Below are 27,563 nucleotides of genomic sequence, written 5' to 3'. Positions count from 1 at the left end.
ATCGTAGATAGTTCTCTGAAGACGTCCACGTAGTGTGCAGCGGCGGTCAAAAAAGCAAACAGGATGTTAGGAATCATTAAAAAGGGGATAGAAAAGAAGATGGAGAGTATCTTATTGCCCTTGTATAAATCCATGCTACGCCCACATCTTGAATATTATGTACAGATGTGGTCTCCTCATCTCAAAAAAAGATATACTGGCATTAGAAAAAGTTCAGAGAAGGGCAACTAAAATGATTAAGGGTTTGGAACGGGTCCCATATGCGGAGAGATTAAAGAGGCGAGGACTTTTCAGCTTGAAAAAGAGGAGACTAAGGGGGGATATGATAGAGGTATATAAAATCGTGAGCGATGTGGAGAAAGTAGATAAGGAAAAGTTATTTACTTATTCCCATAATACAAGAACTAGGGGCCACCAAATGAAATTAATGGGCAGCAGGTTTAAAACAAATAAAAGGAAGTTCTTCTTCACACAGTGCACAGTCAACTTGTGGAACACCTTGCCTGAGGAGGTTGTGAAGGCTAGGACTATAACAGCGTTTAAAAGAGAACTGGATAAATTCATGGAGGTTAAGTCCGTTAATGGATATTAGCCAGGATGGGTAAGGAAGGATGTCCCTAGCCTCTGTTTGTCAGAGGGTGGAGATGGATGGCAGGAGAGAGATCACTTGATCATTGCCAGGTATCTCCTGTTTCAAGTGGTTCAAACTACCAACCTCACCTGTATTTTACAGCATGCATACTGACAGGTGCACCTAATTTGGGAGGGTGTCTCAGACAGTGATTTTTTCCACACTGCTCCATTCTTAGGTGGTTCCACCTCTGTGGTTTATTAGATGATATGAAGAACTTTTTGGTTTTGATGCCAGGAAAGATGTTAAACCAAAGATTGGATTGGCAATTAACTTTTCTTAGAGATGAGCTAGATAAGGGAGCTGTTTGAGCTTTCTCTGGGTTCAGGTTTGTATTCTCTTGAATGAGGCCTACTTGTGCTGTGGTTAATGGGGTTCCCATGCACTTAATTTGCTTCTTTATGGCAATCTAGTTACGTTTCCTCTGACTCATGCTCTGAACATAGTTTTGAAAGCTCTCATGCCTTTTAAGCCCTTAGAGACTTCCTCAAGTTATTTTAAGGTGGTTGCTGGTAAACTTTCACTTGCTTGGAAATTGTGTGAACTGTAAATTCTGTCCTACATGGAACTATATCAGTGTTCTATCAAGTCCAAGATGTCATTAAAAGGACATTGTCTACTTAAAAAAAATACTTCACTGAAATTCTTTTTGCCTGTTGGTGTTACAAGGGTCATCAAAAATGAATACAACTGAAAGATTAGAGAGGTTATTTTCTCTCTTTCTTTTTTTGTTTACTTAGTGTATTTGATAGCATTTAGTATAGTGAGTGTCTGTTTCTCCTTGTATAGTCAATATCAGGTGATTTTTTTTGTTTTGTTTGGTAGCTTCACACAGCAATTGAGGAATGAAACCACTTAAAAAAAAAAACAGAAAATGTGATTGTAAAACTATATAAATTGACAGGAAGATTCTGGGGAAAGTGTAGGATCTGAAACCACTTTAAGCTTTGACTAGTTTTCAAATTGATTGTATTCTTTTAATACATGCTCACTGTTGCCCTCTGCCTATTGCAGTCAGGATTACATACTCTACATGTCAAATCCCTTGTGTGCATCGCTTCTCAACCCCAGCAGTGTGTAAGCTTGTTATGTAGATGATGAAGCTACCCTGGCCATTTACCTGCCTGATCTTGGTCACCTTTTACTGCTCTGCAGTTAGCTGCTTGTCATATCAAAGACTTATTCGCTCTTTAAAAAAAAAAAAAAAAGATTTTTGACGGCATGAAACTAAGAATCTGGAATGAAAAATATGAAAAACCTTTAATTCAGATAACTTAGCGAGTATATCTTTGTATTTATGAGAACTCTAAACCTTCAGTTTCCTTTAATAATTCATCCACCGATTGTAGGTTGCAAATTTATTTAACAGAAATTAAAATAGGCAATACAAAAATAAAGCTACTTTTAGTCATTTAAATATGACAGATTTAGCACAGATAGAGGAAACTAAATACTTGTTTTCAGAAGACTGAAGTTTGCCCATCCCAAAGAAAAGATACAAGTAACAATGTGCCGGGTGTACCAACCCAGCACTGGGCCACTGGGGCCTGACCAATCAGGGAACTAACACTGAAATCTATCAGTTGGGACAGGAGATCACACCCCTTTACCCTTGCTGCGCATGCTTCAGGTGGAAGGGACAGATAAAAGGAGGCAGCCCAGCTCAGTCTGGGCTGGCTGAGGAGGGGGAAGGACATGTGCTGCAGGCCCCTGTAGAGGTGACTGCGACTCTCCAAACTGTGGGAACTGTGGACCTGGACAACTCTAGGGATGGCCAGCAGACCTGCGCTGCCACCATTTTGACATGTTTGTTACAGCTGTCTTTAACAGTAGAGAAATTTCCTTATTGCTAAAATGTTTTTCCCCTTTTAAAGAAATTTTGAGGGTTTTTTTTTTAATCAAGATATGGCTTAGACATTTATACAGTATCAGTTTGAGGGTGTGGGAAGAAAAGCGATTGGGTGTTAAACTGCTGATCTCAGGATCATGTGGTAATATTCTTCAGCTTAGTATATCACTAGAAGAGACATTTGACTTAACACAGTGGCCCAGATGATACCAAGGTGTTGTTATAATCAGTTTTTAAGACAGTAATTAATTAAAACTAAATTGATTATATCAATTGATAATTTTCATTAAACTGTTTTAAATTTCATGGTACAAGTTGATGGTTAATAGTTGGCCAAATTGCTTTGTGCTGATGCCAAATATACTTCTTCAAAAAAAAAAATCTAAATTTTAGATAGCTAGACTTGTCGATCAGCTTGGAAACCAACTGTATTCAAATACTCTATCTCTTGGGACTTGATCCAGATCCCATTAAAAGTCAGTGTAAAGACTTCCATTGACTTCAATGGCCTTTGGAAGAGAGCCTTGGGGTCAGATGCAACTCCCGTGACTTAGAATGAGAATCTTTCCATTGACTTTTAAGGGGAATTGGATGGGTCCCTCATACAGCATTAAGGTGATCCTTGAGTGCAATGTTCTACAGTCTTTAGCATTGGTAGAAGCAAATATTTAATTGCTTTATTTTCTTTCACAAATGCCAAGAGACTGGGCAAACAAAAAGGTGGAAACATAAAGGGCGGAAAAGCATAATTGAGGCAAAATGATGTAAAAAAACCCCCAAAAAACCTGACAAGAAAAAGAGTTTTAAGAGTATTATAAGAAAAAAAAAGTTTTTGAAAATGTGTAACCTTTAGTTTGATTTGAAATTCTAATTTAGCTGTCTTGTGTTGTCTATCTTCCTCTACTGTTAGTATTTAAAAAAAATCAACATGAGAATGTATGGTAGACATGTTTGGACATAGGCACGAACTCCATGGGTGCTCCAGGGTTGGAGCACCCAAAAATGATGGATGCTGAGCCACAGCCCCCATATCAACTCCCCTCTCAGCACCTCCCGCCTGCTGGTGGACCTCGCGGATCAGCGCCTCCCACCCACCATGATCAGCTGTTTCATGGCGTGCAGGAAGTTGTGGGGGGAAGAAGCGAGGGGGCATAATGGGGTGGGGACAAGGCCTGGGGCAGTGCCAGAGGTTGAGCACCCCCCAGCACATTGGAAAGTTGGTGCCTGTGTGTTGGGATGCCAATGCCTAATGAGCTGACTTAAGAGGTAGAATTTGAAAAGTCCACTTGGCATAGGGAGTTTGGGAATTTTCCCAGGAGGGTGCCATCACTTTCTGCAGACTTTGACCTTATTTTAAAATCAGTTAATTAATTCATTGAAACCCTGGAAGTTTCTAACCCTTACGGGTGTAAAGAGACTCTTCCAAACAAAAATTGTAGTTAAAGCAATGCAGTGCAGTCTTCCTAAATCTACAAACTTATGCCATTGCCTCTGCTGCTGTTCAGAACTTCCACAATATGAAACTTGGGATGTGGGATGCATGTTTTACTTTTATTTAACATTTTTTTTAATGTTCTTAAGAGCCTGCTCCTGCAAGATGCTGAGTGCCTTCAGTTCACTGATTGATCTGAGCACCTGAGAGGATAATGTAGTATTTGTTTTTAAACATGTTTATTGAGAAATTGAACACAGCTCCTAAATTCTGATGGTTTAAACAAATCACTTTTTTACACAGAAAGGTCATGATTCAGAGTGACTGTTGTAAAGGTAACTAAATATTATTGAATGGCAATGGACCCAGATTATGAAATGCTGAATTCTGATTGACTGTCTTTCTTCTATAATCACCTGCTCTATGTGTATGTGTATCTGATCTGTGCTATCTGCAGCTTCACTGGGCACGCTCATCAGACTTTCCCTGTTGTGTTACTGCTTAAGCTTATGATACAAACCAACAAGTAAGAAGAAGTAAAGGCTGAAACTCCATGTCATGCTCGTGGTCCTTGTACATAATGGTCTGGTGTACTTGTGTGCTCTACTTGGGGCAATACTTGAAGATCATTAAAGCTTCAGCTAATGCAGAATGAAGGTAGCTTGTTTATATACCGTATATTCCAATTTATTTATAAACCTATTTATTTTGTGTTTACTGCTACTGTAGGTCAGGATGGCTATCTAGTTGGCTTCCTGCATGGTGCCCCACATCACTGCCACATCTTAAAGAAGCTGAAGAGAAAATACTAAAGTGTAAGTATTTTTTACACATCTGGAGTATACCCAGATCTCATGTAACTTTTCATGAGAAACAATCATTGCTATTTTTAATGCATTGCAATGAAACAAACATGACTGTAGTATAGATTCTCAGTGTTCCCTTGTTTAGGATCTTTGACCCTGATCTGAAAGATACCTGATATTCCTGCCCTAGACTTCCACTGAACAGACTGCTAGATATGATTAACAAAATAAAAAGTATCTGAACTGTTTTTTTTTTCTTCAGGTATCACAAGCACGTACAGTAAACAATATGTCTTCATATCCAATGGAAATAAAATATGGACGCTAACATTCTCTCAGGACCTCTCATATAAAACTCCACTTGTTCTCCTCCATGGGTTTGGAGGAGGTGTTGGACTTTGGGCTCTCAATTTTGAAGAGCTTTGCGAAAATAGGACCGTTTATGCATTTGACCTCTTGGGATTTGGGCGTAGTAGTAGACCACAGTTTGACACTGATGCAGAAGAAGCAGAAAATCAGTTTGTAGAAGCTGTAGAAGAATGGAGACAGGAGGTAGGACTGGACAGAATGATTTTACTTGGCCATAATCTGGGTGGATTCCTGGCTGCTGCTTACTCACTGAAGTACCCATCAAGGTATGTGAAAATAAAGGGATAAAGGAAATCTTTGCTGTCTCTTACTAATGTTAATACTACACATCTGTATTCATTTGAAGTGCAGCAGAATGTAAAACCAAGTTCTTTCTGAATTAGTTTTAGTTGTAAAAATTGGCTCAAGACTTGATTTAAAGAGACACTGTCATCTAGTTTACACCCCAAATGCAAATTGTTTTTTTTCTGAGTAGAAAAATATGAATACAGTATGAGTAGAAATTCTTTGTTTATGTTCTAACCATCAACCATTTTTGTTAAACATCCTCTTGCAGTGCTCTGAACCTGAACAGAAGAATCAGTTAATGCATGAGAATCACAAAGTAAAACAGCCATCCTGGAGCATGTGTAGTTAGTTAAATATTGTACTATTAATAATCTGCCTTAACATAACTTTTAAAGTATATATTTACAAATTGTTCAGACATCATAAGCTGCAGATGCATTTGCATAATAAAAACATTAATAACATAACTCCCATAGTAGGCAGGATGAACCAACAAATTAATGACCTCTAGGTGATTTTTCTGATTTTAGGAGTCCATTGCTGTCTCCTGTTCCCCGACCCTTATTTATACAAGGATGTCATAATGTCTCTTTTTTCTGTTTTTAATCATACTGTGACATTACAGTCAAATAAATTATATTTGAGTATTATGTGTCCTTTTAAAAGTAAAATTTCTGTTTTAGTATTTTTCCCTCTCCCCACCCTGGTAGGTTAACATTAAGGTATAAGTATGGCTGCATTTTTCTCTCCAACTTATCATTAGAAATCAGAGATTCTTAGCCAATAGGAGATAAATACTTGCTTGGTTTAAACTAAAAATAATTTTCTTGTTAAATCTGTGTATTTGAATGAAAATACAGTATATTGTTTTACCCCTTCCAATGAGTGAATCTCTTATAAGGGGGATCTTAGTAGGGATGAATCTAGGAAGACAGACCCCACACTGAATTGTTTATACTATTCTATATACTATACACTGAAGTGTAAGTACAATATTTATATTCCATTTGATTTATTTTATAATTGTATGGTAAAAATAAGAATATCATTTTTTTCAGTAATAGTGTGCAGTGACACTTTTTTGTATTTTATTTCTGATTTTGTAAGCAAGTAGTTTTTAAGTGAGGTGAAACTTGGGGAAGAAAAATCGGACTCCTGAAAGGGGTAAAATAGACTGGAAAGGTTGAGAGCCACTGCTCTAATGCATATCTGGTGCTGCGGAAACCTGTACTTAAAAAAAGAAAAAAAAAATGCTACCGAAATTATTCCAGAGCTGCAGTTATTAATGTTTGGGCAGGGGGACTCTGAAATATTCCTTAGATTAATGTTTTGAGTGGAGCTTTTTTGTGGTTATTCTCTAGCATCTTTGGTCTCTCCTGGGTTTGTCAGGTGACTTATTTAAAAGTAGGCAAGTTATTATGTTATCAAACCCCTTAAACACCAGATCATAGGGTTAGAAGGGACCACAAGGGTCATTTAGTGTAACCCTTGCCAAAATACAGGATTTGTGGTAGCTAAACCATCCAAGACAGATGGCTATCCAGCCTCCCTTTGAAAGCCTGCAGTGGAAGAACTTCACAGCCTCCCTAGTCAGTCTGTTTCATTGTCCTACTGTTCATACAGTTAAGAAGCTTTTCCTGAGATTTAATCCAAATCTGCTATGCTGTAGTTTGAACCCATTGCCTCTTGTCCTGCCCTCTCTGTCAAGAGAACTTTTCTCCATAATTTTTTATGGCAGCCTTTCAAATATTTGAAGACCACTTTCATGTCCCCCCTTAGTGTCTCCTTTTCCTAATTAAACATACACAGTTCCTTCAGTCTTTGTTTATATGTATTCCATCACTTTGATAATCTTTGTCGCTCACGTCTGAATCCTTTCCAGTTTCTTTACCTTCTTTCTATACCGGGGTAGGCAACCTATGGCACGCGTGCCAAAGGCAGCACGCAAGCTGATTTTCAGTGGCACTCACACTGTCCGGGTCCTGGCCACTGGTCTGGGGGCTCTGCATTTTAATTTAATTTTAAATGAAGCTTCTTAAACATTTTAAAAACCTTATTTACTTTACATACAACAATAGTTTAGTTATATATTATAGACTTATAGAAAGAGACCTTCTAAAAACTTTAAAATGTATTACTGGCACGCGAAACCTTAAATTAGAGTGAATAAATGAAGACTCGGCACACCACTTATGAAAGGTTGCCGACCCCTGTTCTATACATTGGTGACTAAAATTGGACACAGTACTCCAGTTAAGGCAGGGGTTCTCAAACTGGGGGTCGGGTCCCCTCAGGGGGTCACGAGGTTATTATATGGGGGTCGCAAGCTGTCAGCCTCCACCTCCAAACCCCACTTTGCATCCAGCATTTATAATGGCACTAAATGTATAAAAAAGTGTGTTTTAATTTATAAGGTGGGTCGCACTCAGAGGCTTGCTATGTGAAAGGGGTCACCAGTACAAAAGTTTGAGAACCACTGAGCTAAGGCCTAACCAGTGCTGAGTAGAGTGGTACTGTCACCTTGTATGACTTGCATGCTGTGCCTTTGTTAATGCAACCTAAAATTGCATTTGCGTTTTTTGCACTGCTGACTCATGTTTAGGTTGTGATCCACCACAACTCCCAGATCCTTCTCAGTAATGCTGCTGCCAAGCTAGTTATCCCCTGTTCTGTATTTGTGCATTTGGTTTTTCTTCACCAAGTGTAGCACCTTACATTTGTCTTTGTTGAATTTCATTTTGTTGTCTATAGCCCAGTTCTCCAATTTATCAAGAGCCCTTTGAATTTTAGCTCTGCCCTCCAAAGTGTTGGCAACCCTCCACCCCCCCGCCAGTTTTGTGTCATCTGCAAATTTGATCAATATGCTCTCTATTCCTACATTCAGGTTATTAATAAAGATGTTAAAGAACACTGCACCCACCACAGATCCTTTTGGAACCCCACTTGAGACCTCCAGTCTGACATCATTTCATTAACAGTTACTCTTTGTGATTGTTTAACCAATTGTGTATCTACTTAATGGTAGTTCTGCTAAGCACGCATTTCTCCAGCTTACGTACCAGAATGTCATGTGGGACTGAGTCAGAAGCCTTGCTGAAGTCCAGATGCATTATGTCCACTGCATTTCCCCTATCCACCAAGCCAGTTAGCCTGTCACAGAAGGAAATCAAGCTGGTTTGGCATAATTTGTTCTTGGTAAAATCCATGCTGGCTGCTAGTGATTACCCCTTCTGCTATACCCTCTACTTGATTTACAAGGACAAATCTCATCTTTCTAGCTCACAGAATACAGTGCCTAACAGCTGGTTTTGTGTTGATTCTTCTCTTCGATTTTACTTTCTTATGCTAATGAGGGATCAGAAATTTGATCATAGGATATGACAGTGATGGTGAATAACATAGATTATTTAATTTTCAGATAGCTAGCTTTAATATTTCTCATTTCACAATAAATTGTGAGAGACTTCAAACCATTTTATATACACTAAACCTCCCAAACCTTTTTTGCCAACAGGGTAAAGCACCTTATCTTAGTGGAGCCATGGGGTTTTCCAGAGAGGCCTGACAATGCTGAACAAGAAAGACCAATTCCAATCTGGATTAAAGCACTAGGAGCTATGTTGAGTCCATTTAATCCATTAGCTGGGCTCAGGTTAGCAGGACCCTTTGGTGAGTGCTAATTAATATTTGTTAAAATACTATTTCTATTTATTTTAAATATGAATACAGAGCAAACACTTCATTAAGATGTTGCCTTCTTATAATTGCTAATTGCCTTCTTATAAATAGTTTTTGGCCCATCATTTATTTCATAAAGCATCTGGAGCCACATCACCCATCTATCATGAGTTTAAAAAAAAAAAAGTGGAATATCTAGCCTTTGTTTACATTTGAACTACCTGTATTCTTTAAAATATATATAATATAATTTAATATGCAAATTGGAAAGAGGCTTTTGTGTGTTTTAAAAGCTTGACTAAGGTAATTAGCCTTTTGGACATATTAATTTGTTACTTTGCAAACAAGATTACTCTTTGAAGTAGAGGCTTTTCTAATTTACATAATAGGACTATTCGATTATCAAGTGGTTGCACAGAAATAAAGCTAACAGATGATGCCTCTAACTTAAAAATTCAGTTTAGTTATTCTTAACAGTATTCCACTCTTTTTGGGGAATGTGGAAATTCTAATTTAAAAATAGATTGCTGTGCCAAAGAAAATTTTCTCTAAAATGCAACCGTTGTTCATAGTCTTTCATAGATTTAAAAACCCCCAACAATCCTAGCTTCTGTTGTAATTCTTCATGAACATCTGTTCAATTTTTTCACATAAGGAAGGGGTTCCTTTCTTCCTATTCTGTTGTGGATTAACTGTAGATTCTGACTTTCCGATGAGGGGGTGAGATTCTTTCTGGTGACGGGATGAGAATAATTAAATCCATTTATAAGTTAGAAACTCTATTACTTGATTTAATGTGGAGTATTCATTTTTTAAATTATCTAGACAACACGCACAAAAAAACCTATCCAAAGGTTCAAGTTGTCTTTGATAAACATTAAAAATACAAGCTGACTTGATCAACAAAAGCAAATACAGAAGTAGTCTTAAAACTGAAAAGGGAGATGACCCTCACACTCACCAATATATCGCAGCCCTTTGCTTCCTTCTCTCACCCTACATTCCAGGAAAAATATTTGGCAATGTCGCCTTAAGATCAATAAACTTGGACTTATGACAGAGTGGAAAGTGCATTCCAAAATGGGGCCACCCACGGAAAATGCCCTGCTGGTAGTCTCCACTTTATTGAAGTGCAGGCACTTCATTTGTAGCAGGATGGTACATAGAAATAAGCAGTCTCTCAAATACTAGGTCCAAAGCCAGTTTTGGGGTTGTAAATCTAAAACGGCATTTTAAACTCTATGTAGAATATACGAAAAGCCAGTGCAAATAACCTAGCATTGGTGTCATGCTCATGACTAAAACCTCCACTTAATAAGTGAGTTGCAACCTATTGCATTAGGTTCAGTTTCTGAACTGATTTAAAGTGTAACCCTACATAAAGTATATTGCAATAGTTTGATCTCAAGATTATAACAACATGGATCATGGTGACAAGGTCTACATAAATGGTCATAGCCCTTTGCCAGAAACTGGTGGGGGAAGCAGCATTATGATCCTTGCTGTTGCTGTGACTGTTTACCAGCATTTGAGGATTGAACCTTACCTCCAGATTATAAACCCAAGTCATAAATGGTGAGGTCACATCTTCAATTAAAGATGGAGATATAGTCTTCAACATGTCTTCCGTTTGCTACCCCCTTTTACTAGCACCGATTCTGTCTTATCTGGGTTGACCTTCAGCCAGCAATCCCTCATTCATGCCCCAGATACTGGAAAAGGCATTTAATAGTGGATTATGGATAGGATTTTCAAAACAACTCAGTGGTGTCCTAACTTTACTATCATTGAAGCCAATGGTAAAACGGTTATTGGCGTCACTGAGAGTAGAGTTAGACTAACTCTGAGTTGTATGATTACATATACAAAATATGTTAAATAACGTTCTTTTAAGGTTGCAAAGTTAACCACTTGAAAATGAAAAGAAAGCTACGAACAATATCTTAATGTGTACAAAAGGACAGAATGAGGATTGCATGGACAACTTTAATTGTGACATTCCCTAATTTTCAAGTGCTTGGTTTTGCAACCAAAATAATGTTGTTCTTATAATGTAGTTTTTATATGTAATTTCCTAGAGAATTTTTTTTAAGAAAAAGGTTTTAAAAAACCCCTTAAATTCAATTACACCTCTACCTCGATATAACGCTGTCCTCGGAAGCCAAAAAAACTTACCGCATTATAGGTGAAACCGCGTTATATCAAGCTTGCTTTGATCCACCGGAGTGCGCAGCCACGCCCCCCCGTAGCACTGCTTTACCGCGTTATATCCAAATTTGTGTTATATCGGGTCGCGTTATATTGGGGTAGAGGTGTACTATAGTTCCCACATCATCAGTAGGGTTCAGCCAGCAAACCTCCAGCCCAGACGTCTACCTCTTGAGCTACAGGACTAAGTAAATCAGCTGGCAACAGGAGAAGGCTGTTCCTCCAAGAGGGGGTTATGAGCCACTCAGGCCATATGCAAGGTCCAGGAGTTAAAGGACTGGCTATCTCCTCCAGCACATCCTCCCTGCCAGGAGTTGGGGTGCTCCTACCCCATGTAGAGTCCTCAGGGTGGGGAATGGTTTGTTGGAGCCAAGTGCTGGGTCTGGAGAGTTGGCTTAGTGGAGCCTGGCCCAGCCCAGTTCCTCTATCTTGACCCCTTTACTCCCTCTCTGCTGCAGCTGCTCTCAGGCCTTCGCCATACAGCATGTGTGTGTGTGGGGGGGGGTTGGGGGGGTTGCGGCTGCTGCTCTGATGCAGTGTGGTGCCCATTCTTTTTAGAATGTTTGTGTCCATTTGTTTTGATATCATACATGGTGCCAGAATTTTCCTAAGGAACGCAAATGATGGAAGGGGAGATGGTGACTTGTCCAAAATTATCTCAGCCACAACCTCCGGGACCTTTTTATAATGGGAAAGTGTTAGTCAACCTAAATAAAGGAAGTTACTACCAGCTCTCCCATAATTATTTTTTAAACTTTTTTTTTTTTAACAGGATTAAGCCTTGTACAGCGTTTAAGACCAGACTTTAAGCGAAAATATTCCTCTATGTTTGATGATAACACTGTGACTGAATATATCTACCACTGCAACGTACAGTCACCCAGGTGATAAGTTTGCCAAAATATTTTTGAAATTAATCTGTTTCATAATTCAACAGCCACCCTTCTCCTCCTTTAGTGCCCCCAGTAATGCACGCACACTGGTTTTTTATTGTAAGGTTGTTTGTTAGGCTGCTAGCATTTAATGTGTTAATTTTAAAAGCAAAACAATATTGAACTTTGCTTGTTCATTTATCTCTTTGCAATCCTAATTTTAGGTCCACCAAGTTTGAGTTTGTTTCTCTCTCTCTCTTTTTTTTTTTTTTTTTTTTTTAACTTTGGCTGAACACTTGGGAGCTAAGTTTCAATGGAAAGGATGTTCTTATAAGAATGCCCCCACTGGGTCAGACCAATGGTCTAACTAGTATCCTGTCTTCCAACAGTGGCCAGTATCAGATGCTTCAAAGGGAATGACCAGAACAGGGCAATTTTGAATGACCATCCTCTGTTGTATAGGCCCACCCACTCAGAGGTTTAGGGACATCCAGAGATGGGGTTGCATCTCTGACCATCTTGGCTAATAGCCATTAATGGACCTATCCTCCATGAACTTACCTAATTCATTTTGAACCCAGAATCTCATATTGCCAACTTCACATAGCAGGAAGTCACCAGACAGACCCTGAAAAGTCGCTAGATGTAGCTGTTTAAGCACTCAAAAGGAGTCAAAAATGTCACTAAATAAAATTTCCAGAGAATTGATTTTGTGTGTGTGTGTGTTTATTTATATTAAAAATGTGTGCTCAGGCGTGAGTACAGTCACAAAATCATTCACAAGCAGCTCAGTAGTGTTGCACACCAACTCAATGTCCTTATGTCTCAGTTGAGCATGTCATCGGAGGGAATCGCATTCCAGGGCTATTTGGGCTGCGATCACTATAATCTGCAAGTGAGGAAAAGAAGTTTATGGAAGCTAATTAAATATTTTGCTAAAGCCAGGCACAATTTGGAGAGAGCAGCCCATTAGCCAGGGCTTGTTTTTACCCAAATGTATTCTTTCTCGCTGCTCCGTAGTAGGTAGTGCACCCTGTGATGCAGGGGAAGATCGCTAATAAAGCGGGCAGGGCGCGGGAGGCAGGTTAGCCAGTGAGGAAAGCCACACGGATGGAAGATGGGGTGGGATGAGACAGGACCATGTGCCCCAATGGGGCGGGGGGCACTGTATCTCCAGGGATGAAGCTCTTACTACAGGATCGAAGGTGGAGCTTGCATGATTTTGGCTCGCTTTTACTCCTTCCCTGGCTTGGCCTGGGGTTAGCAGCCCAGCTGTTTTCAAAAATCAAACCCTGGAAGCGGTGGGATTGGGAAGGGGTCCGGTTAGCAGATTTGTTTTTAAATCTACTTTCTTGGCTCCCTGAGGCATCGAGCTCAGGTCAGGTGAATGCCTCTTCCCTCTGGCTCTGGGCTCTTCCTTTCATTAACCTGTCAACTCAAATCCAGGCTGGCAAGAAAGGGAGACTTAGCTGAAATTAATCAACCCCAGCTGACCTGGGATGTGCTACCTACTACAGAGCAGCAACAAAGAACACATTTGGGTAAAAACAAGTCTGGCTAATGGGCTGCTCTCTCCAAAGTGTGCCTGGCTTTAGCAAATTATTTAATTAGCCTCCACAAACTTTGTTTCCTCACCTGCAGATTATAGTAATCTCAGCCCAAGAAGCCCTGGAATGCGATTCCCTCCGAGGACATGCTCAATTGAGACATAACAACATTGACTTGGTGTGCAACAGAATGTAGTAGTTAAATTTATTAATCTTATTTGGGTTATTGCTAATTATGTACTATATATATTGTATTACTTTTAAACCAACATTTGTACTTTTTGATAATTTAAGCATTATACCCAGATGTACAGACACTCTTTCATAACCGATGTATTATATAATTTTAACATTAGCTTTAATAAAATGTTTAACTCTGTAAATAATAATAATAATAATAATAGCATGGATTGGATTTTATTAACACTATTGAGCTGCTTGTGAATGATTTTGTGACTATACATATTGGTGACTTCTTTGAATGTCACTGTAATTGGCAGTGAAAGTCACTAGATTTGTCACTGGTCACTTTGAAACTTATTTTCTCGCTAAGAAAACTAAAAAGTCGCCAAATCTAGTGACAAAGTAGCTAAGTTGGCAACAACACTGGTTATACTTTTGGCCTTCACAACATCCCCTAGCAATGAGTTCCACGGGTTCAATGTGCATGAGTGAAGAAGTACTTCCTTATGTTTGTTTTAAACCTGCTGCCTGTTAATTTCATTTGGTGACCCCTGGTTGTTGTGTTATGTAAAGGGCTAAATAACACTTCTCTATTCATTTTCTCCACACCACTCATGATTTTTATAGATCTCTATCATATATCTCCCTCTCTTTTTAAAGTGGAGCAGTCCCAGTCTTTTTAATTTCTCCTCATATGGAAGCTGTTCCATGCCACTAATCATTTTGTCGTCCTTCTCTTGTACCGTTTCCAATTCTATTATCTTTTTTCAGATAAGACTACCATGACCTACATGCAGTATTCCAAGTGTGGGTGTGCCATAGATTTATATAGTGGCATTATGATATTTTCTGTTTTATTATCTATCCCTTTCCTAATGGTTGCTAACATTCTGTTAGCTTTTTTCACTGCTATTTCACATTGAGCAGATGATTTTCAGAGAACTCTCCACGATGACTTGAGATCTTTCTTGAGTGGTAACAGCTAATTTAGACTCCATAATTTTGTATGTATAGTTGAGTTTGTTTCTAATGTGCGTTACTTTGCACTTATTTCATTTGACATTTTAAGTGGTGAAACTGCTTTCAAGAACATGACTGTTCCTTATGGATGGGCAAAAAGACCAATGTTACAGCGGATCGCTCGCATGCATCAAGATATTCCTATCACTGTGATTTATGGAGCACGTTCTTGTATAGACGGCAATTCTGGTAGTACCATCCAGTCTCTGCGACCAAATTCATACGTAAAGACAATAGTAAGTGAATTTTTCTAGCCCTTGTTTTTTCTTTTTATGGGTTTGTGTAGATTGTATCCATTCTTCGTCCTGTTTGGTGCCAGCCCTGGAATGGTAGTCTTATAGTTTAAAACTCTGGATAGGATATCTGATCTGATTTCTATACCAGAACAAGGGTGGGAGAAAATAAGTATTCTTCGAGTGCTTGCACATGTTCATTCCAATGTAGGTGTGTGCACGCCCCAAGCAAAGTTGCCAGTAATCTTTCCCTTCGTGGTATCTGTTGGGTCGGCTCTAGCACCCTCTGGTGTCGCACACTCATAGCACCGGGATAAGGGGCTCTACCCTGCTTCAGTTCCTTCTTACCGCCCGTGACGGTTGCTGAAACCTCTCGTTGCTTAGGCAATCTCCTCTCTTTCCTAACCTTTTAGTGTAAATAATGCTCATAATTTTTAGTAGTTAGTTTTTACATAGATTGGACGACTCTGCTCTTAGATAGCAGAGTTGTCATTTGTCCCAGTGCTGAGGCATGCCTCAGTCACTGGGGTTTAAGCCTTGTGCGTCATGCAGGAAGTCTGTGCCTTTGAGCGACCCACACTCGAGCTGTCTGACGTGCTTAGGGGTAGCTCATAGGAAAGACCATTGCCAAATTTGTAAAGAGTTCAAGCCCCGGACCCAGAAGGACTGCTCTTTCGAATGTCCTCCTTATGGAGGCAGCTTAAGAACAGATTCAGAGCTGCGCTGAGACTTGGCACCGATCATCTTTGCCAGTGCCAGGAGAAGAGCCGGTCTCTGGTGCAAAAGGATAAAAGAGACAGGGAGAGGGCGAGACATGTGCTGGGCCTCTCTCCATCCCTGGTGCCACATTGCCAGTTGCCCACAGTCCCAGTATTGGCATGTCCTACGACACCCACTCAGGACCACAGTACCGGATAGTTTACTGTCCCGTCAACCCCCGAAGCCTTCGCAGCTGCAAAGGATCTTCTAACTCTGCCAGTACTAGGCTCCCTGGAGGGTCAAGACTTGGCACCATCAGTGCCCCCAAGCAGCAGGGAATCGACGCCAGCACCTCAACCAGAACTGTGTCAAATGTCCAAGGGGGAACCCTTGCTGAGATCCTCAAGGGCCCCTAAGCAGCCTTCTCTGGCACCCAGTGGCATGGCACCGCCCTGGTCTCTGCAGCACACCTCAGTCCTCAGCAGACTCGGAGGCAGAAGTGTACTACCCCGCCAAAGCAGCCAACCCCGCTGCTCCCTGGGCCATTTCCACTCCATCATGGCAGTAGGTTAATCGGGGCCTCCGGGTGCATGGCCACCATATCCAGGGGACCCAACTACCATGCAGTGGCTTTATTGGAACTGTTGGGGGTTTCACCCACTTCAAAGTGCCTTTCAAGACGCTCTTATTCGGTCATCTCGGAGGCTAGAGCACCCTGATACTGCACAGAGATACTCTGGTACCAAACACTGCACCAAACCCCAAGAGGAAGCCCTGCAAGCTCCTGCAGACACTGAGGCCTGCAGACACTGAGACCAATTGAGGCTCCCCATCAGGCTTTAGCCTCCTCCTCCTCTTCTCTGGGTGAGGCCACAGTGGCACCTGGGGTCTCTCCACCTCCAGATGACCATAAGGTGTATTAGCACCTGCTAAAACAGGTAGCCTCAAGCCTAGAGTCCAAACAGATGGTTAAGGAGGTGACACACAGCCTCCTGGATATTCTGTCGCAAGCAGGCCCATCCAGAATGGCTCTGCTGCTACACGATGCCACCATGGACTCTATTAAAGCCCTGTGGCAAACCCCTGCCTCCCTTCCACTGATGGCGAAATGATCAGGACGTAAATACTTTGTTCCGGCCAAGGGGTGTTGGTTCCTCTTCTCCGCCCCCATCCCTCCCGGGATCATTGATGGTTGTGGCACCCAATGAGCAAGACCACCAGGGACAGCAGAGCTCTGTGCCAAAGGCTAGGACCTAAAAAGCTAGACCTCTTGGAGTGCAAGGCTTACCCATCAGGGGGCCTGCAACTTTGTATAGCAAACCAGCAGGCCCCGTTGGGGCACTACAACTTCAACATGTGGGAATCCTTGATTAAATTCAAGGATCTTCTCCCCCAGACAGGCGTTTTCCTCCCTAACTGAGGAAGGGAAAACTGTAGCTCAGGCCTCCCTGCAAGCAGCCCTGGATGCCGCTGACTCCACAGCCAGATCGAGGGTGACTGCAGTGACAATGCATAGGAACTCCTGGTTTCAATCCTCGGGTCTCCCTCAGGAGGTACACCCAGAGCATCCAGGACCTCCCATTTGAGGGATTGTCGCTCTTCTCGGAGGACTCCCATGTGACCTTGAAATCCCCAGGGCTCTGCATACTAGCAGGTGCCAGGAAGCAATACAGGCCTCAGCAGCCAAGCCGTTACTTCCCTCAAATAGCCTGTCAGGGCCACCAGAAGAGAAGGAACAAAGGGTTTAGGTGAAAGCCCCATCCCCAGTCATCCTGAACAGGCCCTATTCAGTCAGCCCCCAGGCACCCCAGGTTGTCAAAGCATTCCTTTTGATGAGACGATCGAGGCTGACATCACAATCTCTTCTACACCGCATCCAGCTTACCCCCCCCCCACCCCCCCCTTTTCTGACCAGCTTTCCTATTTCCTGGATGCCTGGACCCAGATTACTTCAGACGGATGGGTCCTCAGCACCATAGAACTGGGTTACACCATCCAATTCTTGCCCACCCCACCTGCCCACCCCTCCTCTCTGTCCCTCTTCAGGGACCCTTCTCATGAGCTCCTATTGGAACAAGAAGCCCAGTCCATCCTTTGGGTGGGAGCTGTGTAACAAGTTCCCTCTCGCTTGAGAGGAAAGGGGTTCTATTCCCACTATTTCCTAATTCCGAAAGCCATGTGGGGGTGTCTCAGACCCATTTTAGACCTGCGCAGTCTCAACCGATTTCTAAAGAACCTGAAGTTCTGCATGGTCTCCTTGGCCTACATCATCTCTTCACTGGATCCCAGGAATTAGTATTTCACCCTCAATCTAAAGGACGCTTACTTCCACATTTCAATCTTCTCTGGTCACAAACGTTTCTTAAGATTTGTAGTGAACCAAAGTCACTTCCAGTTCACAGTGCTCCCTTTTGGCCACTCTGCAAGTTTTCACAAAATGTCTGGCAGTAGAATCCATATATTTCCATACCTGGACGACTGGCTGATCAAGGGTTGGTCCAGAACTCAAGTAGAGGCCGACATCCATCTCCTTCAATTAACTTTCTATGTATTGGGCCTTCTGTTGAACTTTCCTGGTCCAAAGGGTAGAGTTCATAGGGGCAAAACTCGACTCAATGCAAGCGAGGGCTCTGCTTCCAAACAACCGGTTCCTCATGATTGCATCCCTGATACGATCTTTCCGAAGCTATCCAATCACGACCGTACGAAAGTGCCTGAGTCTCCTGGGCCACATGGCGTTGTGCGCACATGTAGTGCAGCACGCAAGGCTAAGACTCAGACCCCTGCAAGCCTGGCTAGCCCTGGTCTATTCCCTCTCTCACCATCACCTGGACTCAGTTCTCACGGGCTCAGCCTCATCTCATCACTGGACAAATGCTGACTGGACAGCCCCACGGTATGCACGGGGGTACCCTTCTCGAGACCTCACCCATCCCTGTCCCTTGAATGTGACACATCAACCCTCTGTTGAGCAGTCCACTTAAGACCCATCAGAACCCAAGGCCTTTGGACCCAAGAAGAGCTCTCCCTGCACATCAATGTCAGGGAATTCAGGGCAGTATGTCTAGCATGCCAGGTGTTTCTACCTCACTTGACAGGCAAATCTCTTTCAGTCCTCACGGACAATACGATGGCTATGTTCTACATAAACAGGTAAGATGGTGCACGTTCTTCCCTCCCATACCAGGAAGCATTCTGCCTGTGGATACTCTGCATCACACTCTAGAAGCAGCCTACCTTCCTGGGACTCAGAACCAGCTAGCAGATCGCCTCAGCTGGTCTTTCTCCTCTCACCACGAATGGTCTCTTCATCCAGACGTTGTAAGGGACATCTTCTGACAGCAGGGGATTCCCCTTATAGACCTGTTTGCCACCCGATCCAACAGGAAATACTATCAGTTCTGTTCCCTGAGGGGCCACAGCCTGGGGTCTCTCGGAGATGCGTTCCTGTTACCATGGACGAGGCACCTGTACTATGCTTTCACTCCTTTATCCTTCACACTTTTATCCCGTTGATTTACAAGTTTCTGATGAAGATCAAGTGGGACTGAGCATGGGTTATCCTCCTGGCCCTGGCAGCATTGGTTCTTCATCCTGCTAGGCATGTCCATAGAGACACCCCTGCAATTCCTGTCGCACACAGATGTAATATCCCAGGATCCTGGTCGACTGCTGCACCCAAACCTCACATCGCTGCACCTGTCTGACTGGAAGCTCCATGGCTGAATCCAGAGGAGCAAGTTTGGTCAGAGCAAGTCCACAAGGTCCTAATGAGCAGTAGAAAGCCTTCCACCAGAGCTACCTACCTGTCAAAATGGAAGAGGTTCTCCAGCTAGTGTTCACAACGACAGGCCCTGCCTCTGTAGTTCTCTCTGCATCTCATTCTAGACTACCCGCTTTTGCTAAGATAGCAAGGGCTAGCCTTTTCCTCAGTAAAGGTTCGTCTAGCGGCCATCTCGGCCTTTCATTCCAAGATCGACAACTGTTCTATCTTTTCACATGACATGGTACTCTGGTTCCTCAAAGGCCTGGAGATGATATTCCTCCAAGTTAGGAATCCCACCCCCCATGGGACCTAAACCTAGTCCTGTCAAAACTCACGGGACCCCCGTTTGAACCACTGACAATATTCTCACTGTTTTTACCCAAATGTGTTCTTTGTTGCTGCTCTGTAGTAGGTAGCACATCCCAGGTCAGCTGGGGTTGATTAATTTCAGCTAAGTCTCCCTTTCTTGCCAGCCTGGATTTGAGTTGACAGGTTAATGAAAGGAAGAGCCCAGAGCCAGAGGGAGAGTCATTCACCTGACCTGAGCTCGATGCTTCAGGGAGCCAAGAAAGTAGATTTAAAAACAAATCTGCTAGCCGGACCCCTTCTCAACATTCTCAGTTACTCCTCTCTTGGAAAGTAGCCTTTCTGGTGGCCATCGCTTCAGTCAGACGGGTTTCAGAGAAATGAGCTCTTACTTCAGAGCCCCATACACTTTTTTTTAAGGATACAGCCCAGCTGCAACTGCACCTATCACTGATCCTGAAAGTTGTATCACAGTTTTTCATTGGAGTCAAACAATTTTCCTGCCAGTGTTCTACCCTAAAACACATGATAACAGGGAGGAACAGCGCCTCCACTCATTAGATGTTGGGTGTGCCCTGGCCTTCTACAATACAAAGTACCAAACCATTCTGCAGATACATTCAGCTGTTCATAGCAATAGCAGAAAGAATGAAATGTCTCCCCATTTCTGAACAGCGAACCTTATCGTGGATCACTTAGTGTATCAAGGCATGTTACACCCTCATGAACATTTTGCCCCCAGCTGACTTAACGGCTCACTTTACAAGTTCTCAAGCCTCTTCCGCTGCTTTTTTTTAGCACATGATCCACTTCAGGACATCTGGTCATCAGTTCATACCTTCACAATGTACTAGGTCATTACACAACAGGCTTGAGGCGATGCCAGTTTCGGCTGGGCTGTGTTACAGTCAGCCTGCACTTGATCTCCAAACCCACCTATGGGACAACTGTTTGTGAGTCACCTACATTGGAATGGACATGTGCAAGCTTACTAACTTTTCTGTAACTGTTGTTCTTCGAGATGTGTTGCACATGTCAATTCCAAAACCCACCCTCACTCCCCTCTTCAGAGGCGGTTGGCAAGAAGAAACTGAAGGAGGGCAGGGTTGGCAGGGCCCCTTATACCAGCACTTTGAGCACCTGATACCAGAGGGTGTTAGAGCCGACCCAATGGATACCACTAAGGGAAAAATTTCAAGTAACTGTGTTTGGAGTGCACACACACCTACATTTGAATGGATATGTGCAACACATCTCAAAGACAAACAGTTACAGAAAGGTTAATAACTCTCTTTTTATCTCAATTTTTTTCATGTGGGGGAACTGGGGCTCAAGAGAGAGTAAGTGACTTGTTTCAAGTCAAAAGGAAATTTGGTTGTGGCATTCAGAACTGAGCCACATTTCTTCCTAATTTCCAGTCCAGGAATTTAAACGTAAGGTCATCTTTTCTGTCTAAAAAAGTATGAACTCCACAGTGTTCTAATGAAATGTATTTTGTAAAGAAAAAATACTTAGTCTAAATTTACATACTACTTAATCAAGGAATCTTCAATGTGATAATTGTTCCAATCATTTTGTGTAGTGCGTACATTTTTTATAAGTGGTAACTGTTTTCTGCTGAAGTTTTGGAAGTGCCCTCATTTCAATCATTGCAGAAATCTTCAATTTTGTCTTTCCAGCCAATGTGGCTTTATTTATATATGTGAGGAGAGCTACTCTTTCAGATGTGTGTGCTTACATCCTAGATTAATATTTACACACACACACTGGCCACTTTTCTAAGGAACTAAATGAAATTTACTATTACCATTCATATTCAAAATCATACTAGACAGCTGTGACGGTTGAATATGGATGTACGAATTACTTTTTTGAGTTGGTCAGATCTTGGAATGTGTTGGATATCATATTACTGCTACGTGGTCTTCCGGATGTGACTGACCAGTAACTTGCCCAAACATGCTCTGGACATAATATATTGTAGGTCATTAAGTTGAACAAAAGATGGTAATGACTATGCATGTGTATCAGAAGTAGGTACAGGGAGAAAGGAGTGTGGACAAGATGAGATTTTTCTCTTAATTTCCTGGTTTTATAATTGACTCAAAAATACCGCCCAATACAGCATAGGAGGATTAGGGAAAGTCAAATCCTTCTATAGAGCATTTCTCCTCTTCCTGAAATGGTGACACATGTTTGTGAATAAAAATATATTTATCAAAAGTTATCTGTTATTGCTTAACAAGCAGACTTCCTATAACAGAAGTTACAGTTAGGGAGTCAAGTATCAGGGGGTAGCCGTGTTAGTCTGTATCTACAAAAACAACAAGGAGTCTGGTGGCACCTTAAAGACTAACAGATTTATTTGGGCATAAGCTTTCGTGAGTAAAAACCTCACTTCTTCGGAAGTTAGGGAGTGGGGAGTAGAAGAGTAGGACATGCATGAGTCATTCAAACAGTTATAACCAATCTGGTCTGGGTTTTCTGAGGGACAGGAGAGCTAATTTAATGTCCTATTCTAATTCAGGTTAACATTTTGTCAGCCAAGAGGTGGGTTATAAAAGGCAAATGCAACACAGAAAGAAAAATGGGGACACTGAAAGGCATCCTTTAGGGTGAGAGAGAGGCTTCTTCCAATGTCTCCTTGTAGGTAGTATTCCCGTTCTTGGTAAAGTGTCTCCCTAGCAATGCTTATTTTAGTATCTAACTAGATCTCTTTATTTCTAATTAAATTTTATTTTGTGACTTTCTGTAGCTTCCTAGTATTTCTCTTCTCTTAAGATAACTTGTCTCGATTCCTAGAGAGTTAGAAATTCCAAAACAGTAATTGTCCCTCCGAAGTGCAAGTGAATTGTAATTTCAGGGAAGGGAGGCTCAAAAGAGGATAATGGCTTCAATATAAAATTAAGTGGAAATTATTCAGGTGCCTTTCCCATAGAGTACTGTAAAATGGCCTGCTTTACCAGTCTGGGCATGGAGAGAACTAAATTACAGAAATATCAGGTGTGGTTGCAATGGCCCTTAGATAATTTTACCAAAACAAAAAACAAAACAAAAAAACTATTCAGGAGGGTGCCAGCAGATGTGATTTTCAGCATCTGACTTGACTTTTCCCTGATTATCATAGCAGTTAATTTAGAGGGTTGAAATGACAAACAAGCTATTGCCACAGTCTAGAGTTTCCTCAGCAATTAAAGCCCTCAGTCAGTTCTTAATCATCTATTGTAGTGCTCTTTCAGTCTTTCCCGGAGCATACGTTTCATAAGAGATGAAAAACATTCAGACATTCTGTAAGTATTTAGATGGGAAGGAGCCAAAGAACCACTGTCCAGATTTTCTTGGGGAGAGTTGGAGCTGCATTTTGGTAGCAAGCTTAACATGTAAAGCTTGTTTACATGTAATGATTGTTCTTTCTATTGAGGAACCAACTTTCTCCCTATCCCCCCCCCCCCCCAGTTTGCTTGTTACCTCCTTATGCTGGAAGCCAGTCTCACAGCTGAATCAATATGGATTGAGTGCAATAGGCTGTCAGTTTTTTAATCAATGTTCTCATCTAATGCACATTCTAACACTTGTTAGATTTGTCTGATTTTAATACACCTCTACCCCAATATAACGCTGTCCTTGGGAGCCAAAAAATCTAACCGCATTATAGGTGAAACCGTGTTATATTGAACTTGCTTTGATCCGCTGGAGTGCGCAGCCCCGCCTCCCCCAGGCGCTGTTTTACTGTGTTGTATCCAAATTCGGGTTATATCGGGTCGGGTTATATCGGGGTAGAGGTGTATTAGCACTTGTAATGTAATGTACAGGAGTTGGCGCCAAGATTTAAAATAAAGGAACCTAAAGTTTGATATAAGCTTCTACATCCACATTTAGACATCTTAAGTAGATGTTAGAAATTTTCAAAAGAAATGAGCAACTACCAGCTCCCATTGATCTCAGTCCTTTTGAAAATCAAGTGTCTGATTTAGGTGTAAAAACCTGTTTGGAAATCCTGGCCTGGCGTTTTTGTTCAGGTGACCAAAGGAACTTACTGTCCCCCATGTCTGGTCATACTGCCTGTCCTTCTCACTATGTAATAACAGACTCATGATTATGTGTGAAGGTTTGGATATTTATTTATTTTTATTTTTCCTAATGTATGTTTTTCCCATGTTCAAATGTTTCAGGATTTGTTGACATTCTTGTTATTCTGACTTCTCTTTTTCTACTTCCTCCTCCCAGGCTATCCTTGGGGCTGGTCATTATGTGTATGCTGATCAACCTGAAGACTTCAATCAGAAAGTAAAAGAGATATGTGATTCTGTGCACTGACTGAATTCAGCTCTTTATAAAGTCTGATCATACATACCATTTACTAGCAATACTTTGTAGAACATTACAAAAATTTAAAGCCTGTAGAGCTAGTTAAGCAGGCTCTGTTTGCACACAGTTTCTTCCAAGAAGTCACTTGCACACTTAAACCACTTAGTGCCTTTTGAGTGGGGAATATTTTAAATGGAAACCTTGTACAGTTTACTTTGAGACTTGTCTTTAAATATTTAGAGATGTTGTTTGCCTGTCTGATATAGTGAAAATATAAATAACTAGTTTTTAAACTGAAAAAAAAATTTAGTTGATTTGAAATTTGCAAAATTTTGAACACTTTAAATTATGTTGCATTCTAAAACTACCATAAGAATATCTATACTCAGCCATTATATAAATAATATACTGTATAAAGGTATGACTTGGTTACTTTATAAACATTCATACTTGGTAGGCCAATGCATTCATAGTAAGAATGTGAAATTAAAATATTTCTTCTCTTTCAATCCCAAGACTTTATGTACAGTATTTTAACATTGTATTTTGGCATGATGACAGGTTATGAAGCGGGTGTTTGGAGAGTGGCAGGGCCAAAATAATTAGCACAGCTTGTCTTTGGGCATAAGGTGCGTTGAAGCTTACGGTACTTTTTTGCCTATTAGATTCTATTATATTCTTCACAAGACATTCTTTCATGTGTCTAATCTCCTAGGGAACTTCAGTTTTAAGAGACAATGGCGTTGCTGACACTCATGCTTCCATGAACATATTTTATCTATAGAATTCAATGGCTTGAAATACAGAAGTGGCCTGCTAGTTGCACAACCTATTTTTATGTTGATACAATTATCACAAGGCCTGTTGCCAGCCCAAATCTAATGGTTTTAGAATTACCCATTTTGATTAATGCCAGGAAATAACTGTCTGACTAATGAGATTAATCCTGATCTTTCGCTTTCGAGATTAAGACTACCATTTTCTCATAAATACAAATTTTTGGAATACTGAAACTAGTCTGGAAATACTGGAAATGCAACAGAATATTGGATCTTAATAGCACCCTTATAGGAAGGGATATTACTGGAATAAATAATATCAATGAAGTAAACGGTAGCTTGTTTTAGGAATTCCTTCTGCAGTGTTTGAACAATTCAGTATTTCGCAATTGGAGCAAATCTACTCTGGTTCTTTACAAAAGTGTAGTTTGACATTAGTTTTCAGGTGCTCAGTAAAATACTTTGAACAAAGTACTTTGACACTTTAAAGCCAAATTATGTGGTGGTTTATTTTTTAAAAAGCAAGTTTACATAAAACTTTTTGATTTCCATTTGATTGTTGGAATAACTACTGAAAGTATCTTGATTTGTTATATAAAATATTTAACTAATGTTATCACTTTCTAAAGGTTTAAAAAGAATTTCTGGATAGCTTTGCTTTCCATATTATGATTATGAGAAGATTTATTATATGTAGATTGTATTTCAGTAGAGCAGTCTTTCTCCTCAAGGAGATGTTTACTTACATGGTGCTATGAGAACATCAAACAGTCCTTGTGATTGCCTTGACTGGTGGTACTTAATACTATACATCTAAATTATTTAATTGCAATAAATTAGTAAATAAAATAGCATCTTTAATTAGCAAATCCAGATTTATATAAAACAGAACAGTATTTTCTAAAATTTGGTGTTCAAAATGGAGATACAGAACACCACATACATTTTTGTACATAGGTCATAAATTAAATGGCAGCATGACTGATTGGTTAATGAATGCCTTGTTAGTGAATAGTTTTTTTCCTTAATTATCAGTCTAATTTGCATTGATTAACTGAACTCAGCTGAACATTTGCAATTACGTACAGAATGTGACACCAAAATATATGGTGTCTCTTTTCTAACCAGTAAAAGGTGGAACAAATTGTTAATACTTTCAGATAGCATTAATGTAGGGCACTCCAGTTTGTCACATCTAAGGATGCAAGGAAGGGGAGAAAAGTTTTATGCCAAACATGAAAATTTCTCTAAATAGCCCTCGTTTTTCCTACTCAATGTGCTAGTAAAAATCACTGTTTATGTACGTTTTGCACTATTAAAAAAAATTACATTAAACGCTTGTGTGTGTTTTCTGCTAAGAATATTTCTATTGGCAGTTGCTTTTCTAAAGATACTTGTGTGACTGCTTTTGAGTCCTAGAGGTTAATTACAGAAATTGAGCTAAAATGTGTAAAGAGGAGATGTAAAGGATGTGTTAATTTTTTACACGTCTCAAACTTCTTAGCGTTACTTGGTGCTGAACTGGAGACTTGAGTATAGGTTAACAGGTAACTGAAAGGTTTCAGAACTTTGGCTATGCATACAAAGAAAATGTTTTTGTTTGTGTTTGTTTGTTCTAAGATGAAAAGAAATGTTAGATCTCCTCCTCCTCCTGAAGGTTAATACTGCAGTTTTGAATGTAATCCTATTCTGATAATATCTTACCACACATTGAGACAGTACAACATAATCTATTAAAGTACTGTAATATGAACCTTAAAGAGAAGCTTTTTAGATTATGAATAGCTCATATTTTGGATGATTAGGAGCTAAAACACTTGTAATGGGTTTCTCTCTCGTCCCCTTACAAAGTGTGAAGCTCACCTCCTTCAAAAATAGACTTTGCTTCAATATCTTGAGTAGAGGTTACGCAGTAGCTTAAAGTATGCTGTGTGGGAATACTGTACAGTGATTATGCTATTTTTATAAGTGCTTTAAAGTAGCACAAGCGCCACAGGGACAAACACAGACTTTTCTCCTGTAATAGCATCAAAATTAGCACAGACTGCTTACAGCAGGGTATAACATAACAAAAGTAATCTAAAGTATTAATCTGATAAAACTAAGATTTAGAGACAATCTCCAAAACATGTTCTACCTTCAAAGGTTGACATGATACATTTTATTACAGTAACTTACTAATGTTTTGTTTGCATGATCTACTTCATTTTTCTTGCTTATTGAAGCACATCTACTTAATCTTAAACCCCAAATGTGATATTTTGGAGAAGTAATTGATTTTTCTATAACAGTGTCGTAGTATGCAACTTACAAAAATCACAGTAAAGCAGCAGTTTGTTTCTGATCATGAAATGGAACATAAGCATGTGACTTGATAGGTACTGAGGGTGGAAATGGATCCAAGCAGATTAAATGTTGCCTCCTTGTTCCATTGTGGTTAGAATGATGCCAACATTTCTATTATAAACCCTGTTTTACAAGGTTATGTAACATAGTTATAACCATTCACTCTAAACTGAAATGGTCTCCCAGCCTGAAGCCCTCACTGCTGTCCCCTGCCAAAAAAGTGTAACTGACTTCTCAAGTACA

At 40.6% G+C, this 27,563-nt stretch overlaps 1 protein-coding gene across 1 annotated transcript in view; it reads left to right on the top strand.

Moving 5' to 3' along the window:
• Positions 1 to 26,309, top strand: part of ABHD5 (abhydrolase domain containing 5, lysophosphatidic acid acyltransferase) — a 38,820-nt gene extending 12,511 nt beyond the window's left edge. The window contains exons 2-7 of the mRNA XM_034760860.1: positions 4,642 to 4,727; positions 4,981 to 5,353; positions 8,890 to 9,044; positions 12,034 to 12,145; positions 14,933 to 15,119; positions 24,115 to 26,309. Of these exons, the coding sequence (XP_034616751.1) occupies positions 4,642 to 4,727; positions 4,981 to 5,353; positions 8,890 to 9,044; positions 12,034 to 12,145; positions 14,933 to 15,119; positions 24,115 to 24,204 (1,003 nt within the window). The 3' untranslated portion in view covers positions 24,205 to 26,309. The remainder of the gene's footprint in view (positions 1 to 4,641; positions 4,728 to 4,980; positions 5,354 to 8,889; positions 9,045 to 12,033; positions 12,146 to 14,932; positions 15,120 to 24,114) is intronic.
• Positions 26,310 to 27,563: the final 1,254 nt, after the last annotated feature.

The sequence above is a fragment of the Trachemys scripta genome, chromosome 2 (assembly GCF_013100865.1).
Source record: "Trachemys scripta elegans isolate TJP31775 chromosome 2, CAS_Tse_1.0, whole genome shotgun sequence".
NCBI lineage: Eukaryota > Metazoa > Chordata > Testudines > Emydidae > Trachemys > Trachemys scripta.
The sequence above is the reverse complement of the archived record's forward strand: the minus strand, read 5'-3'. Positions and strand labels throughout refer to the sequence as shown.